Source organism: Pseudopodoces humilis, chromosome 21 (genome assembly GCF_049639895.1).
Source record: "Pseudopodoces humilis isolate 2021_Gansu_Grassland_sample_001 chromosome 21, ASM4963989v1, whole genome shotgun sequence".
NCBI classification, from domain to species: domain Eukaryota; kingdom Metazoa; phylum Chordata; class Aves; order Passeriformes; family Paridae; genus Pseudopodoces; species Pseudopodoces humilis.
In genome coordinates, this window is record NC_142220.1 from 6,190,057 (window position 1) to 6,206,234 (window position 16,178).

Genomic DNA, 16,178 nt, shown 5'->3' on the forward strand with positions numbered 1-16,178 from the left:
CAGCCTCAGCTCAGGTTTGACTGCCTCTGTGTGTGCTGGCTTCCTCGAGCCAGAGAGCCACAATTTCAGGGAAGGTTCCCAGGGCCACACTGAATATTCCTGGGGACCAGCCTGTCACTCCAGGGGCATCTGAGGCACTCAGCTGGGAAGAGCTGCCCCAGATGAATGGGTGCCATCACCTGTGGCAGCCTGGATCAGTACCCTCCTTTTCAACCGGATTTATTTATATATGAGTTTTATTTATGGACCAGCACCTCCCACCCTCACCAGGAGGCTTGGAGGGGCTGCCAAAGACATTATGAGACAATTGCTATGATAAATAAGTAAAGGGAATTAAAGCGCCGGCACCAGTGTGTGTGATGGCAGCCAGGCTGGGGGATGGGGCAACTGGCTGGATTTAACCCCAGACAGATGGGTGGATTGATGGGCAGATGGATGGACAGTGAGATATTGCCAATGCTTTGGAGCCTGGACCACACGTGGCCGGGCCCTTCTGGACCACCCTGGGGTTTTGCAGCCATCCCTGGGGCAGGGCTGGGTGTCCTGGAGCAGTCCCTGCCATCATCCCCTCGCTGTTACCGGCCCCAGCTGCTTGGTGGCTGCCATTAACCCCCAACAACTGCGTTTTAATAGGGGGGAGAAAAAATAAATAAGAAAAGAGCTCTAGAGCAGCTTCCCGGGGAGATGTTCACGGAGGAAGGTGATGCCAAGCCAGCTGGGAGAGGATTGGCATTTCCCTGGGACAGTCTGCCAGTCGGTCACGGGCAGCTCTGTGTAGTCCTGATGGTTCTGCTCTGGGATGGGGCTGGAACTTCCCGGCAAAGCTCTGGCTGCAGCCCGGGGCCCCGGAGCCTCAATTCCCATTTCCCAAAGGCCCTCTCCCCTGCCCGAGGCTGCTGTGAGTCACGGCCGCCTCTACTCCTCCCCAGCCTGGCAGGGAAAGGGCTGTGAGAGACGTACATGAAAAGAAGAATTAAACCCGGCTCATCTATCACACCTGATTTATGGCTCCGTCAGCCTGGGAAGGTGGGAGGAATTTTTCCCTTTCTCATTCTCCACAGCACACCTTCCCGGGGTTGCTGTGCTGAGCTGGAGATCCCTGCCAGGCTGCGGTTTGCAGCCGCGACAGCATCACTCATTGACCCGAGCCCAGGGTATCAGTGCCCAGCACCCCAAAGCCTGAGCAGGGGACATGAACCCCAGTCCCGGTGCTCGGCTCCAGTCTCTGCACAGGCTGACGGCTCCTAATTAACCCCTCAGAGCAGTTGCCATTTTCCTTTTCCAGCTTTCCTTTGCCGGTGGGACGAGCCTGTGCCGCGGCTCATCAGTAACGGGACGCGGACGGAGAGGGGATGCACGGGACCACGAATATTCATGGGAATCCGTGATGCCAGGGGCAGCCTCGGAGGATGGAAGAAGGGTCCCCAGGCAGCTGGAAATGTCTTTTTAATGACCTGGACATGGCGTTTCGAGTCCTTTAAATGAAACCAAAACGTGACGGCAAAACGGCGGCGATGCATTTGGCGTCCCCGATGCCAGCCCCGCCTGTAGGAAGAACTCGACCCAGCATGTACCAGCCCTTGCCAGGCTCCTCTGACTCCCCCAAAGAGCTCACCGAGAGCCGCCGAGCCGCTTGGAACATCCCGCTGCGGGCGGTCAGGACCCCGGGAGGCCGGAGCCCGGCCGGGAGCCGCTGGCTTGGCCCGTGGGGACAAGCCGGGCAAAAGGCAGGCAGAGGGGTGCGGACACCCCCCTGTCCCCCGATCACACCTCCGACTCCAGGCTGGAGACCCGCCGCCAGGACCCGCCGGCGCAGGGACTCGCCACCCCGCGGGCCACCAGCGGCTCCCTTCTGTCCGCCCCCACCGCCCGCAGCAAGGCCAGCTCCCCTCGCCTCCCGCAGTCCCTGCAGCCGCTGTCCCAGCGTCCGGATCCCCGCTCACAGGGGTGCAGCCCGGAGGGCTCCCGGGGAGCCGGGGACCCCCGCACGAGGTGTCTGGCGTACAGGGGCAGGTTGGCGTACGAGTTCATGCAGGCGTGGGGAGCGCACGCCGGCACGGTGGCGGTGGCACGGGGGTTTTGCCGGCAAGCCTCCCGGTAGGACGGCAGCCTGGTGACGGGCGAGCGCGGTGGCAGCCGGCCAGTGGCCTGTGGGCAGCGGGAGCCGCAGCCGTAGCTCTCGGGGAACAGGTCGGGCACGTCGGTGCGGGCGGGCGGGCGGGTGGCCCCGCAGCGCCGCAGCCCCGCTGGACGCCGCTTCTCGCCGCGCTCTCCGGGAGCCCTGGCCGAGCTCGCCCACCGGCTCAGCTTCTCCCGCTCCATCACCGCCGCCTCCGGCCGCGCCGGCTCGCCCCTGGCTCTGCAAGTCCTGCTGACTTTCGGGAAGGCTCCGCGAGAGCAGGATGGAGGCAGGAAGGCGCTGCCCGCCTCCCGCTTCTTCTCCGCTGCAGAGAGGAGCCGGGGCAGAGTCCCTGAGCCCCGGTGAGCCCCGTCCCTCTGGAGCAGGGGGTTGTTTGGCAGCCGGTCCCCCCGGCCCGACGGCCGCTTGTGCTCCCTGTAGATGTCCGGTGGTGGGAGGTCCCTGGGGGTTGTAGGGGGCGGGAGGGGAGCCCCGACATGGTTCCCCACCAGCATCTGCTCCCTATAATCCCCTCCTGGAGCAGTCTTCACCAGGAGGTGGGGGAAACCTGTGAGGGCTTCATCCCCTACACAGTCACCCCGAAACTTCAGGGGGTGTAGCAGGTGGGGGTGCTCGTTTGCCTCTCTCCAGTTCTCCTCCCCGTGCAGACGGGAGTCCACGGGGATGGGCTGGGGCAGCGGCAGCCCCAGGGGAGCACCCTTGGGAGCGTAGGTTCTCCCCAGCCTCTCGGCGGGGCCAGGGGGCGGCCCCCGGTGTGCGCCGGTGCTGTTCTGCACCACGAGTTGGGGTGTCCTCAGGGAGAAGGTGGTCTGGAGGCGTTCGCTGTGGTTGCTCCAGTCCTCAATGGTGCGGGTGGCCTGCTCCAATGAGCCACCTACACTGGCTGTTGTCACCATCTCTTTGGCTGCCTGCAGCATTTTCAGCACATTGGCCTGGGCTGAGCTGGCAGTGACGTCGGGTGTGGGCACCCGCCCAGGGCTCGACAGGGTCTGCACCCCATTGAAGCAGCTGTAGATGCCCTGTGGGAGAAATGGGAGCCACCCCATCATCAGCAAGGTCAATGGGGTCCTGCCCCTGTGAGCCCACCCTCCTGAGCTGAATTCATGCTGCTGAGGCTGAGGTAGCTTCAGAGCACTGATACCCCGTCCCCAGCATCTCCAGCAGTTGTCATATCACCCCTTTCCCCAGGGATACTATGTGGGATCATTCCCAGGACTGAGCCCCTTCCCCAGAACCTGGCTTTTCTCACCAAGATCTCACATCAACAAGAACATCTCCAGTCCTTCCCATGAAGCTCAAAGGACAATGCCCACCAAGCTATGTCAATCCCTGTGACACCATGTAAAGACATTTGGGCCCCTCAAAAGCCCCTGTGAGTATCCCTCACCCTGCTGATGGCCAGGAGGAAGTCAAGCTTGTGGGACTTGGGGACGGAGTGACGCAGCTTCCAGTAGACAAGGTGCTCCCAAGCAAAGACCAGCAGGCTCAGCCCCATGGCCACCAGCAGCATGTAGAAAACCCCAGCCATGTTGTCAATGTCCAGCTTGCTGCTCATCACCTCATTCTTCTCATTCTGGCAGATCCCTGACAGCCAAACCGTCTCCAGCTTCTGGGTCTCACCTGGGACATGCACAACAGTGCAGGGAGTGAAAATCCACCCCTGGGAATCATCTTCCCAAGCGCATCCCTGCCCCTTTCCACCTTACTGTGGCTGGAGGAGGATAAAGAGACCCCTGAGCTTCTGGAGCTAGAATCAGCTAATGCTTGCTGTTGCCATTGGCCTGAGCATCCCACCAGTCACTTGTCCCTCTCCAGGGTCCTCTTCTGACTCTGTCCCCCACCCATGTGCCAGCCAGCCAGCCATGCTTACTGTCCTCTTCCCAGGCTTCTCCTCAGGAGAATGTTGTGCACAGCCATCTCCAGGATTTTACAAGCCCAGAGGGAATAACACCCACAACATCCAAAGGATTTCATATCCCCTGAAAGGAGCTGGTGAAGTCCCTCAGTGCCATCCTGCCATGAGGATGTCAGCTGTGAAGGGTCTGAGGACCAAAGTCCTGTCCCCTGGGTTAATCTGCAGGGCAGGGGTGGGGTGAGGATGGGAACAGGGCTAACAAGGAGCTCATGCAGGCACCCACCGTCTCCCAGGAACTGGAGCAGGGCCAGGTCGATGGCCCGCTTCCAGCGCGAGTCCTTCTGCAGGGCGATGCCGTAGCCTGTGGTGGCAAACACCTTCCCGCTGCCGATGGTCACCAGCTTGCAGCCCTCGTCCTTGCCTGCCATGTAGTTGAGCACTGCTGCATCGTAGATGAAGGCATCCAGCTTCCTGCTCCACCAACAGGAGGAAGGGTGAGGGGAGGTCTGAAAGCCTGTTTTTGGGGGGAGGACTGTGCCTATTTGGGGAGCTCTATCCCTTTCAGAAAGCTGTAGCCCATCTGGAGGGGATTCTATGTGTTCTTGGGGGTCTCTGACCCATCCTGGAGTGCTGTAACCACACTTGGAGGGGAAGTAGCCTTTGAGGGGAGTTGTGTACCACTTGGGGGAGCCATGCCCCATCTGGGGTGAGCTGCGTCCCTTTTGAGTGGAGCTGTATGAAGCTGTACCCCATCTGCAGCAGGTTGTGCCCTGTTTGGGGGTCCTGTACTTCATCCAGGGAAGATGCACAGAGGCATACCCTGTCTGGGAGAGCTGTACCCAGCCTGGGTGGCTCACATCCAACTTCTGCGGGGTTGTACCCCAGTTAAGAAATCCCTTCTCCATCTGGAAAGTCCTATACCCCATTCCAGGGAGCCATAGTTGTTTGGGGGTGCTGTATGCCATTTGGAGGAGCTCTGAGAGCCATACCCCATCTGAGGGTTCACACCCCATCTCAGGGAGCCATACCCCATTTTGAGGCTGGTGAGGGCATCCTCCACAGAGCGCTGGTTGTACTTCACCATGTGGGTGTGCATGTCGGGGTAGTTGCTGCGGATGTTCCTCTCGGTGCTGCCGTTGGGGACAGTGCCAAAGCGGAAAGGTGGGTACTGCTCCTGTGGCCTCTGGAACTGCAATGTGGAGCCCCAGAGGGTGGCGTCACACAGTGCCCATGTCTTTCCATGTCCCCAGCATGTCCCCTCCCCACTGCCAGCCCTCTATTCATGCATTCGTGCCCAGCCAACTGTCAGTGATGTGTAGCTCCACACACACCATTGTCAGTAACTTCAAAAGGTTATTTTTTTTAGGTATTTTTTAGGGTTCCCATGCCAGCGATCAGCCCCACCTTCCTGTCACTCAGCCCCGACACAGTGTCAATGTACTGCTCCTGGATCATGAAGGCAGCCAGGTTGGCCGTGTAGCTGGCGAGGAAGATGACAGCAAAGAAGGCCCAGATGAGCACCATGATCTTGCTAGTGGTGCCCTTGGGGTTCTCAATGGGGACTGAGTTGTTGAAGACCAGAGCCCACAGCAGCCACACAGACTTGCCAATGGTGAAGGAGGGACCTCCTGGCCCTGCAGGGACAGAGGGGAGAGTTGTCAGCCCAGCCAGGGACGTGTCCCCCTCTCCCACCTCCCACCTCCCACCTCCCACCTCCCCAACTCACTCTTGCCGCTGGTGAGGTTCTGGTTGTAGCCAACAGGGCTGAAATACTCAAACACGAAGACGGTGATGGCCACCACAGTGAGGCACATGACAAACATCATGACCCACACAGCTGGGCTATAAGGCTCTGCAAAGCAAGCAGAACTTAGTGAGCCTCCAACAACAGCCCATGGTCCTCTGAGGACTGCCAGGAGCCCTCCTGGATGGATAGGGCTCATCCTGCATATTGCCCCTCCTTGGAGAGGAGTTGGAGACTGGCAGCACCATGGCCAGGCAGTTCCACAGGGAATCAGGAGGGAAGGGGGTTGCTGCAGAGCTGGGGGGTGCAGCCATGCTTCCCTGCCTAGACCAAATTGGGTTCTCACCATCAGGGAGGTGTTTACAAAATGCTGCCCATCTCCAGGGTCACTGCAGGAGGATTTCCCATGGGATCACAGGTTGTCCCCCATGATGGTTCTGGCTACAGGACTGTGCCTGCATCAGGCACAGAAACAGCCCCCGAGCCCTGCTCAGCCCTGGGGAGAGCCCCCTGTGAGTGGGAACAGGCAATGAGCCCCTGCCCGCCCAAGATGATCTGGGATGGAGCAGCAGGAGCACTGGGGATGCATCTGAGCCGTCAACACGCGGCCGCCGAGGTCCATTTGTCAGCATGTCCTTCGCTGTCAGGGAGGAGAGGCCTCCCCTGACGGAGATGTGGCTCATTAGCACAGAGGCAGGAGACATGGGGACATGGGGACATGGGGACCTCAGACCCTGGCCCTGCAAAACCAGGGCAGGATGCTCCATTTGTCCCTGGGGCTGGTGAAGGTGACCCTGTTTCCATGGGAGTTTGGGCTCTGTGGTGTGGGGGGAACAGGACGAGGAGGATGTGCCCAGGCTGATGATCCCACCTTCCATGCATCCCTAGCACCCACCTGCATCCTCCCCACACAAGAGTGCAGCGCCAGCTGAGCTGGGACATTGCTGCTGTGCCCTTGCCGAGAGCCGGGAGCTCTGCCCGAGCTGAATTTCCTGACGACCTTGGCCGGTCTCCTCCCCTTCCTAGGCTGCAGCTTTGCTGGTGTAAAACTCATTAAATAAAACTTTTAGCACTGGTGGTTTCCTGCACTTGGCTTAACCACTGGCTCTGGTGACAGTGGCAGAGATGGGTCCCCAAAGCAGAGCTCCAAGCTGGCAAATCCCCCCATGTCCCCATCCTCCCTCCTGCACACAAAAAATGAAGAGGAGAAAACCACTGAGCCCAGCCTCAGTCTCCAGCCTCCATCTCCATAATAAAAGGATTATTCAGGCTCGGGAGGAAGAAGCCCCAAAGCCGACAGCACGATCTCCTTCCCTTATGGCTTAGGGTTTTTTTTCTTGAAAGTTATTAAAACTGAACAATATTTCCAATTTGCATTTGTGGGAAGCATGGGATGAGCCTGCACAAAGACAGGGGGACACAGGGCTCACCCAGGAAAGCGGAGGGGGACACGGTGCCATTGCTCCGGGCCACCATGACGCTGATGCCTGTCTCCACAAAGGGCACAGAGAAATCCACAATCTCGGACCGCTCCTCATTGATGGTGAGGGAGCCGATGGCCATGTCTGCACGCTTGTAGTACACCTGGAAAAGGGGCAGGTGGGCTTGGGATGGGCACAGGGACAAGCAGAGGGACCCAGACAGCTTTCCTCGGGCATTTCCTCATGTCCAGCATTTCCAGCCTGAATTTCTGTGTTTGTTTTGTTTTTTTTTTTTTTTAAATAATAGCTTCCTAAGTGAGCAGTGGCACACCCCACCTGCTGTGGGGTTGTAAGTGTTCATCTGATTCCTTCTCTAAAGAGGAGCTCCTGCCAAGCTGTCTCCTGCCCACAGTCCCACCACAGACCCCATCTTCACCAGGAAAGCCCCAGGTCAGGGGTGAGTGATGCCCTCTAGGGAGTTTCAGAGTGGGGAGACCCCACTGAGCCATGTCCATCTGTACCTCACCAATCATGCCGTTCCAGACCCCACGGACGATCTTGCCGTGTTTGCCATTGGTCACCAGGTAGAGGTCGTAGGAGAACTTCACCGCCTTGGCCAGCTTCTTCAGGATGTCAATGCAGAAACCTTTGCAGCACAGCTTGGTGTAGGGATCCACAAGGCCATTACCACTGGAAACACACCAAGAAAGATGGGCTGGACCAAACAGAGATGCTCTGAGCACCCCAGACATCACAAGCCAAAGGAGTGGTGGCGAGAATTGCCGAGCTCCATGTCCCTGCTCACCTGTGGGAGGAGTTGGTCTGCTTGCGGCAGGGCACGGTGTTGCGCACACAGACCCCCGTGCTGGGGTCTGTGTTCTCCACAATCACAAAGGGTCTCTCCTCCAGGGTGGCCACTGTCAAGTGGCGGTTGTCGACCACGGGCTGCATGAAGGAGCCGTAGCGGGGCCACACCGGGTACTTCATGTGGATGATGCCTTTCTCCCACTTGCCCACCTGACCCCAAGGGAGAGCACATGGTCACCCCAGCGAGGGGCTCTGGGGGTCACATGGCCATCCTCCCACCTTTGGGGCTTATTCCTGGTGAGCCCCATCTCAGCATCCCTTTCCCCACACACCCCTGGACCACAGGGGTGAGGTGTTTCCTCCTGAGCCCTAAGCTTCACACTCAGGTGAGCACAAACCTGGCCTAACTTTACCCCAAATACCTTCAAACTACAAAAAAACCTTCCATGCATCTTGTTTCAGGTCTAGGTGTTTGGCTGCTGTTCTCCAGAGGTGGACATCTCCATTTCTGACTTTTTTTGAACTTATCAACTGAATTGCAAGGGAAAACTGACAACTCTTGGCAGAGCTTTGCTGCTCATCATTGCTTCAAACCCCCACCATGGCACCATGGGTACTTTTGGGACCAGCCATGTAACTCTTGGGTTTTGCATGGTACAACCCACCCCAGGGTGGGACCCCAGCTTGTGCTTGGCCCCAGGCTCACCCTGCCCAGCCACCCCATGGTGTGCCCATCCCAGGGGGCCTGGGGGTCCTACCATCTCCCAGAGACGGTGCTGGTTGAGCGTGATCACCACCATGGTGGGCCTGATCAGGTAGCCACCTTCATTGAAGGAGAAGTCCCGGTGCTCCCATGTCACATTGAGGAGGTGCCTGGTGGAACACAGAGCCTGTAAGCCAGTGGATGTGCAGCCCTGCAATGTACATCCCTGCTCGTCCTCCTCCACCTTCACCCAGGCTGCCAAAGGTCCCATGGAGATGTGGGGCTGAGAGCTGGGGACCAGCTTTAGCCACTATGCAAGGGGCAGAGGGGAGCTGGAGAAAGCTCTTCCAGCAAGGAGACACCTAGGATGATGGCCCACTGCAGGGCTGAGAATAGACAGACTGCCCCAGCAGCCCCAAGGTGCCACAGAGCTATGAAACACCCCGGAGACCTCCAGGGGTCCTGAGCCAAAAAAAAAACATGGGAAAAGGCAAGGGAGATACTGGGAGATCTCCATGGAGATTCTCCAGGAGAATCTGAACAAAGAGGCATGGACTACCCGCTGTAGCCCTCAGTGAACATCCCCCTTGCTGCCCACCAGCTCCATCCCCCTCCTCTCCTGCCCTTGCCCTTGCCCTTTCCCCACTCCCCCCATTCCACACCCATCCCAGGGAACCCACGAGACTCACCGGTAGAAGCTTGTGTTGGTGTTGATGGTTCTGGTGGGGGTCCAGCAGTCCCGCCCTACCTCTGGGAGGTAGCCATGGGCACGGAAGAAGCTGGCTGCCCCCATGGCAATGATGGCCACGCCGTCTCGCACCTTTTGCCGCAGGCTCAGTTTCCAGCTCTCTGTCACCACACTGATGAGGCCGACCGGGAAGGAGGAGGGTGGCACCTCCATGTTGCCCACTGTCATGCTGGGCACAATCCAGACGTATCCTGGCCCCACAAGCCCAGCTTGTTCCGCCATGGAGAAGAGATACTCAGCCTCCTCTCGGGAGCAGTAAACAATGAGGACCTGGGCATCAATCTGGCGCAGGAGCCGCTGCGTCCTGGAGCTGCTCTGCTCCTGGCTCATCTCGAAGGTGAGCACCTCCTGCAGCTCCCAGCCGAAGTAGCTGGCATCCGTGAAGGAGCGGATGACATCCAGGAAAATGTTGTAGCCTGGGTAGAGGCTGGTGATGACAGCAAAGGAGCCCCAGTCGTATTCCTCCAGCACCTTGAAGATCACCTGCATTTGTTGCTCAATGGAGACACCCAACTGCAGGAAAGCTGATCCGGGCTCCTGTGGGAGAGAGATCAGGGGCTGCTCTGGCATCATGATCCAGGTCTCCTGCGCCCATGCAAGCCTCCTTGAATTTGCCATCATGAAAAGTTCAAGATTGTCATGAACCAGTGCCGTCCATGGGCTGGAGACACCCAAAATCAGGCTAATCCTGCTCCAGAGAACTTCACCCCATGCGAAGTGTCAACTCCTGCAGCCTCACATGCATTTCTTAGGATATTGACCAAAAATTCCTCCATCCTCCAAAGGAGATCATCAGTTTCTCCTTAAACCAGGAGAAGGAGGTGGGCAAGAGCTCTGGCAGGAGCATAAATCCCATCCCTGCTCCATCTCACTACCTGCAGCCAGAGCCTGTGTGGCTCCTTCCCTCCCGCTCCACCTCCCCAGCCATCTGGCCTCTCATTAGCAAACCTTAATTGGTCTGATTCTGTCTTAAATGATTCAGCGAATGGCAGTTTCTGAAGGTCACGTGCAGGCATCAGGGTTTCGCCACCCAGACCCCCTTCACCTCCAGAGAAGTAGTCTGGGGTGAGCCCCAGGGAATCCCAGACAGGGAGGAGGAGACAGATCCCTCCACTGACCCCTGGAGAAAGCTGCAGAGAATCACCCAGACAGCAAAGCCATGGATATTTTTCCATTGCTCCAGGCTCCATCTGAGCCCTCTACACCCACCTGAGTCCACTGCACCAACCAGAACCCACTGCACTCACTGCCACCCACCCACAGTGAGCTCGAGGTGCTCCACAAGCACCAGTGGGTACAGGCAGAGATGTGGGGGTGCAATCCAGGGGGATTGAACCCCAAACCATTATGCAAGAAAAGCAGAAAAGCTGTTCCCTGAAGAAGGGCAGGATCTCCACCCACAGGAAAGAGCAAGAGAAACCTCTCCAGCACCCAGGCTGGGTAGGGTGGGATAAGCCTCTATGAGATAACCCAAATCTCCACACCCAGGACCCTCCAGGCTGACTCCAGCTCTCCCAGCCACCAGCAGTTCCCAGTAGGCAGGGGACAGTAACTGACAGTGTCGGATGCCAGTGAGGAGCAGAGAAGACAGAAATCCTGTGTCAGCCGTGGTGCACCTGAGATCACTGCCACAGCTGAGCAAGGATTCCTCATGCTGCCCACCCGGCCATTCCAAGGCTGGATCCAGCCCCAACAGGACAGGAGGAAGATAAGGTTGTGATAACCCTTCCACTGCACCAGTAGCCCCAGTGCCACCAACCCAGCATCCCGCGGCGGGCACAGGAAGCGGCACACCAGGGAAGATCCTTCCATAGGGCATTGAGGTCCTCTCCCACATCCCATTAACAGGGCCCCTTCTTGAAATCCTTACTATGTCCCATCACCCCTGTCAGCTGCACTGCCACAGCCACTGATCCACCATTCCTGCCCCTGATCCCGAAGGCTGCAGCCCAGCAGTTCCTCTGCCCTCCAGCATTCCACGTCCTCTACTCACCCCGCTCTAACAGATCCTCACTTCTCTCATGCCCCCTGGAAATACCAAGTGAGTACCTCACCTTTGGGGTCAGGACCACTGCAGACCCGCCACTGATGCTGATGATGGGGACCTGGGTCTGGGACGAGATGAAGTCAAGGATCTGGGCCACAGCCTCCGTGCCCACGTTGTCTTCAAAGACAATGCCGTGGATCTTGTGGCCGGCGAGGATGTCGCAGATCTGGGTGAGGAGGGTGCTGGGGTTGGTGTTGTTGACGACTACAGTGATGGGGTGGATCTCCAGGGGCATGTCCAGGAAGCTCTGGGAGCTCAGGCGGGAGCGGATGTGCAGGGGGTAGGATGTGCCCCCAAACACCACGGCCACGTTGACCACTGGCTCCTCAGGGCCTGGCAGCAGGATGTCTGTGAAGGCAGCCGAGCAGCCCAGCACCATCGACAGTAGCAGAGTGTGTGCCGGCGCTCTGCCCATGTCCACCAGCGTGTCCCTGCCAGCACAGGACACAGCCCCTCGCATCCAGCCACACACCAGGACCCCCAGCCCCACTCACCCCAGCCCCCTCCACTGCCCTCGGGCATCATCATTGAGGGTTTACCCCAGGGAACGAGGGGATCCTCATCCCTTGGACACTGGATGTGCAGAAGGAATAACCACAGGGTTGTACTCACCACCCACTGTACACCTCAGTGCTGTGTCACTTGTCTCTACTCTTATCAACCACTGACTCTTCAGAGCCAGTCTCTGCTTCCCACCATTACCCTGTCCCCATCTCACCATCACTGCCTCCCTCCCACTGCCCTCCCACCCCATCCAAGAGCCACCACTGCTACACTGGTCCACATCATCCCTTCAGCCAGGGACAGGGATCACTGCAAGAGGTGCCAGGAGGGGCTGTCAGCTCCTTGGTGCCTCTCTCTGCAGCAAACACCTTCAATATTCAAAAGCTTTGCCCTTGAGGGATGGTTCAGCTCTGCACCCTTCTTGTTGAGATTTTGCAAATTACAGTCACTGAAGTAGCTGGTCCTCTACCTGTCCCGATGTGTGTCTCCCTCCCATCACCCTACCTCAGCCCCTTCTCTGCCACAAAATCCCAAGCAATGCACCCATCTGGCTCCATATCTCCAAGTTTTCCCTGCAGGTTTTCCATACCAGCCTTCAGCTTTCCTTCTTCTTTACCCCAGTGTGTGTCCCCTGCTGGTGGTGCCAACCCAGATGGGACACCCTTCACACTGTCTCTCTGCTGGCTGCACCCCAAATCCAGGCTCTCAGGGGCTGTTTGGGCACATCCTCTCTGCCAGGTCCCCAGTTCTCCACTGCCAGTGGGTGCTCATGCTGCAGCATTTGGGGTGACAGTCCCTGAAGGGGGACACATCCCTGCCCACAGTCATGCACCCCTGTGCTGGAGTGCGCCTCTCAGAGACCACCAGCAAAACCAACCACCCGTGGCCAGGGGTATCCAAGCCCCTCTGAGCCTCATTTCCCCCAGGGCTGCCACCCTCGTGCCAAGCTGGGCAGCAGGGAGGGTGACAAGCAGCCCTCCATAGTGGCACCAGCCATGCACCAGTGTTGCTTCATGCAGCAAGGTGCCAGCTGGTGCTAAGAAACGTCACTTGCAATTAAAAGCTGCTGTTGCTTAACGTGTCTCCAGCAGAGCCAGATGCTCCTCTCGCTGAGTCCCGGCTGGTTTTGGAGTCTGGGCTGCCCCGGTGACCTGCACCCCAACACTCCTCCGTGCCGCAGTGGCGGACACCCTTTCAGCACACTGCGAAAATGCTGCCAGCATGTTGGACTGAAAATGCAGGATATAAACCCAACAGCTCCTGGGCTGGGCACCCTGCAAGAGCTGCTTGGTGCAGATTTGAGCACTGGGGCTATCACCTCCAGAGAGACAGTGAACACAAACCACACATTTCCCATGGCTACCAGCAAGTCTCGGGAACCTGTCCAGGCACTGATGCTCAGCAGGCAGCATCTCTCTCAACCAGGTGAGTTTCATCAGGGAATCATCCACCCCCAGCACCCACCATCACCCAGGGGGTTCGCCCTACCTGACTGCATCCCCCACCCCACTCCACATCACAGCTGGCAGAGCTGCAGGAGCCACAACACCACACCGATGGCCGCATCCAGGGCCCCTTGGCCAGAGAGGGCAGCAGGTGAGTCATGCCATGCTGGCAGTGTCCCATGCTCCGCCACGGCCAGCTCAGTGGCAGGGCAGCCTGCACTGCCTGCTCCTCACTGCGAATTCCCAAGTATTTTTAGTCCTGTGATAAATAATTCATCAGGAATCGGGCATCAGCTACCCGAGCAGAGAGGAAGGGGAGCAACACGCCACCCAAAACAAACAGAATCACCCTGCCAGCAGCGCTGCCCATCCCAGCCCTCCTCAAGGACATTTAAATATACTCTGGGCCCTTCTGGTGATTGATGGGGTTTGCTCGTGCCAGCCCTGGCACCTCACCTACTCCAAGCCCTTATTCTCCTCTTCCTCAACTCAGCTCTTGCCCAAGCTCTGGAATCTCTTCCAGTGCCGAGTAATCCAGGCACAGACTAGTGGTCATCCCTTGTGCTGCCAAGCCCTGTCACCCCCTGCTCCTGGCTGTGACTGGGGACAGGCTTCAGCAATCCGGTTTCCCACGGATGAAGCCACAGGTGGAAAATATCCCCATCCCTCACGGTTGGAATGCAATGGCAGCAACAGACAGGAGGTGGGCATGGGCTCATCCCATCGTTCAGCCAGCACTGAGACAATCAGGGCAATGAATTTCTATTTTTCTCAGGACTCTGGAGCCACCACGCAGAGTCAGGCTGGCTCACCACAGCCTTTGGAGGACACAGAAGAGGATGGAGGGTTTTAAGGCCAGAGGCTTATGGCTGGCAAGGGTTCCATGTGCACGTTGGAGACAGGGCTGCTCCAAAATGGCCACATTTGGGAAGCAAAGGGGAACCACCTCCTCCAGCCCAGCCAACACCATGAGTTTTCAGCCCCTTGTTTCTCGCACTGAGCTAGAGCAGTACAGGAGAATTTGGGATTTTTGGGGGGGACGACAGATTGCAGGAAAGTAGTGGAGGCTGAGGAGAAACTGAGCCCATCCTGGAGCCCCGGAGATGGGGCTGCTCTTGGGCTCAGCACAACACAGCAAAGCCCCTGCTAACTTCAAAGAAAACCCACGTTTTCCCACCCCTTGTAGGAAGCACTGCAGAATTGGTCCCTCAGGAAAAGATTTTCTCAAAAGGGAGGTTTTCCAGCTGGGTGAAGGGCCAGTGGCCAGTGATGGAAGGTAGCCATGGCCAGGAGCTGGGCAAGGCAATGCCACCTCCTTGCAGCCTCCCCAAAGACCAGAGGACACCACAAAGAAGCTTGGTGGCTTTGGCACTTGTATTTTGTTGCTTTGGAGTAGTTTTGAGCAGGTTAATCACCTTCCTAGGCATAACTTCCCCTGGTGCACCAAACTCACAGAAACCTCATGCTGAAGGCACCAATAGAATCCTTACCTCTCACCAGACCCTGAAATGTCATTTAATGCAACAGGGAAACTTTGCGCCTCATTTTATGTCTCCTTTTTTGCCCTTACTCTTTCCCTGCTCCAAGAGAGGGAGAGCTCATGCAGATATTTTGACCTCAGGAATGGGAGAAATAAAATTCCAAAATGAAAAATATCATTCAGGAAAGAGAAACCTTATCTCCCACCACCACCATCACCAAAAAAAAAAAAAAAAGCAAAAAAAAAAAGCTTCCAAGCCTGAAATCAGAGGGAAAACGCAGCCTGCGCCAGGAGATGGGGAACTGCTGCTGATGGACGGAAAGAGCAAAGCCAAACCTGGCAGGAGCCATGTGGGGAGGAGAGGGGGCACAGAGGAGGGCACCGGGATATGCCAGGGCTTGTCATTGCCCCCATGGGGACACTCCTGTGGAGCAAGGAGATCTCCATGAAGCCCCTCAGAAAGAGAGAAAGCAACAAAGACAACTCCTCACCATCCCCGTCCCCATGCAGGGGAGATGACTCGGGAGAGAGAAACACTGGCAGCTCCCGGCAAGCATCGTCTCCTTTCAACCTTCATCCGTCACCAGCCGGCATCACCCTCCTCTTCTTCATCACCCCCCCTTCCTCTCCCACACCTCGGACAGCAACAGTTGCGGCCCGGGGGCTGCGGCCCGGGGCGATGCTGAGGGCCCCACACACGCACGCACCGAAACGCAGCTTAAAAAGGTCGAATATGGATTAACCAAAAATAAACGCCAAGTGTCCTGCCTGCCGCTGGGTTACGCAAGGTGGCGGCGGGGGACACAGGGCTGGTGGCACCGAGGGAGGTCTCCTCAATTTTTCCTGCCTCCTGCACTCCCCAAAACCCCCCAGAACAGCGCCCAGGGTTAAGGCTCATTTCCGTCCCATGCCCGGGATGGGGAACAGGAGCTCTGGGGATGCGGGGGGTGGCTGAGGTAGGGGAAGACCCCCACCCCACCCCAGAAGAAACAACCTCGTCCCTAAAAGTTGCTGGCGGCGGTGGCGGGGCGGCAGCGGAGCCCGTCGGGCCCCGGTTGCCCCCAGCCCGCCCGGTACTTACGGGACCGCCGCTGCTCGGTGCCTACATGCCCCGCGGCTCCGCCGGGGCTCGTCCCACCGGGGACTCGGCTCTCCCAAAGCTTCTCCTCCTGCGGGGCAGCCCCCCGGGGCAGGGTCGGGCCCCGCCGCGGCTGGCGGGGGGCCCCGGCGCCCGCCGTCGGCCCCGGCTCGTCCTTGGCGGCGGCGGCGGCGGCGGCTCTGCAG

General features: G+C 58.3%; 1 protein-coding gene across 1 annotated transcript; it reads right to left on the reverse strand.

The window, feature by feature from the left end:
* Positions 1 to 1,764: 1,764 nt before the first annotated feature.
* GRIN2C (glutamate ionotropic receptor NMDA type subunit 2C) lies at positions 1,765 to 16,047 on the reverse strand. Its single transcript, XM_014255737.2, has 13 exons — positions 15,976 to 16,047; positions 11,473 to 11,896; positions 9,360 to 9,955; positions 8,726 to 8,840; positions 7,966 to 8,177; positions 7,682 to 7,850; positions 7,170 to 7,323; positions 5,722 to 5,847; positions 5,400 to 5,629; positions 5,024 to 5,184; positions 4,279 to 4,466; positions 3,528 to 3,760; positions 1,765 to 3,159 (listed from the first exon to the last, which is right to left on the reverse strand). The coding sequence occupies exons 2-13, from the start codon at positions 11,878 to 11,880 to the stop codon at positions 1,765 to 1,767; spliced, it is 3,987 nt and encodes a 1,328-aa protein (XP_014111212.2). The 5' UTR covers positions 11,881 to 11,896; positions 15,976 to 16,047.
* Between the last annotated feature and the right edge of the window lie 131 nt (positions 16,048 to 16,178).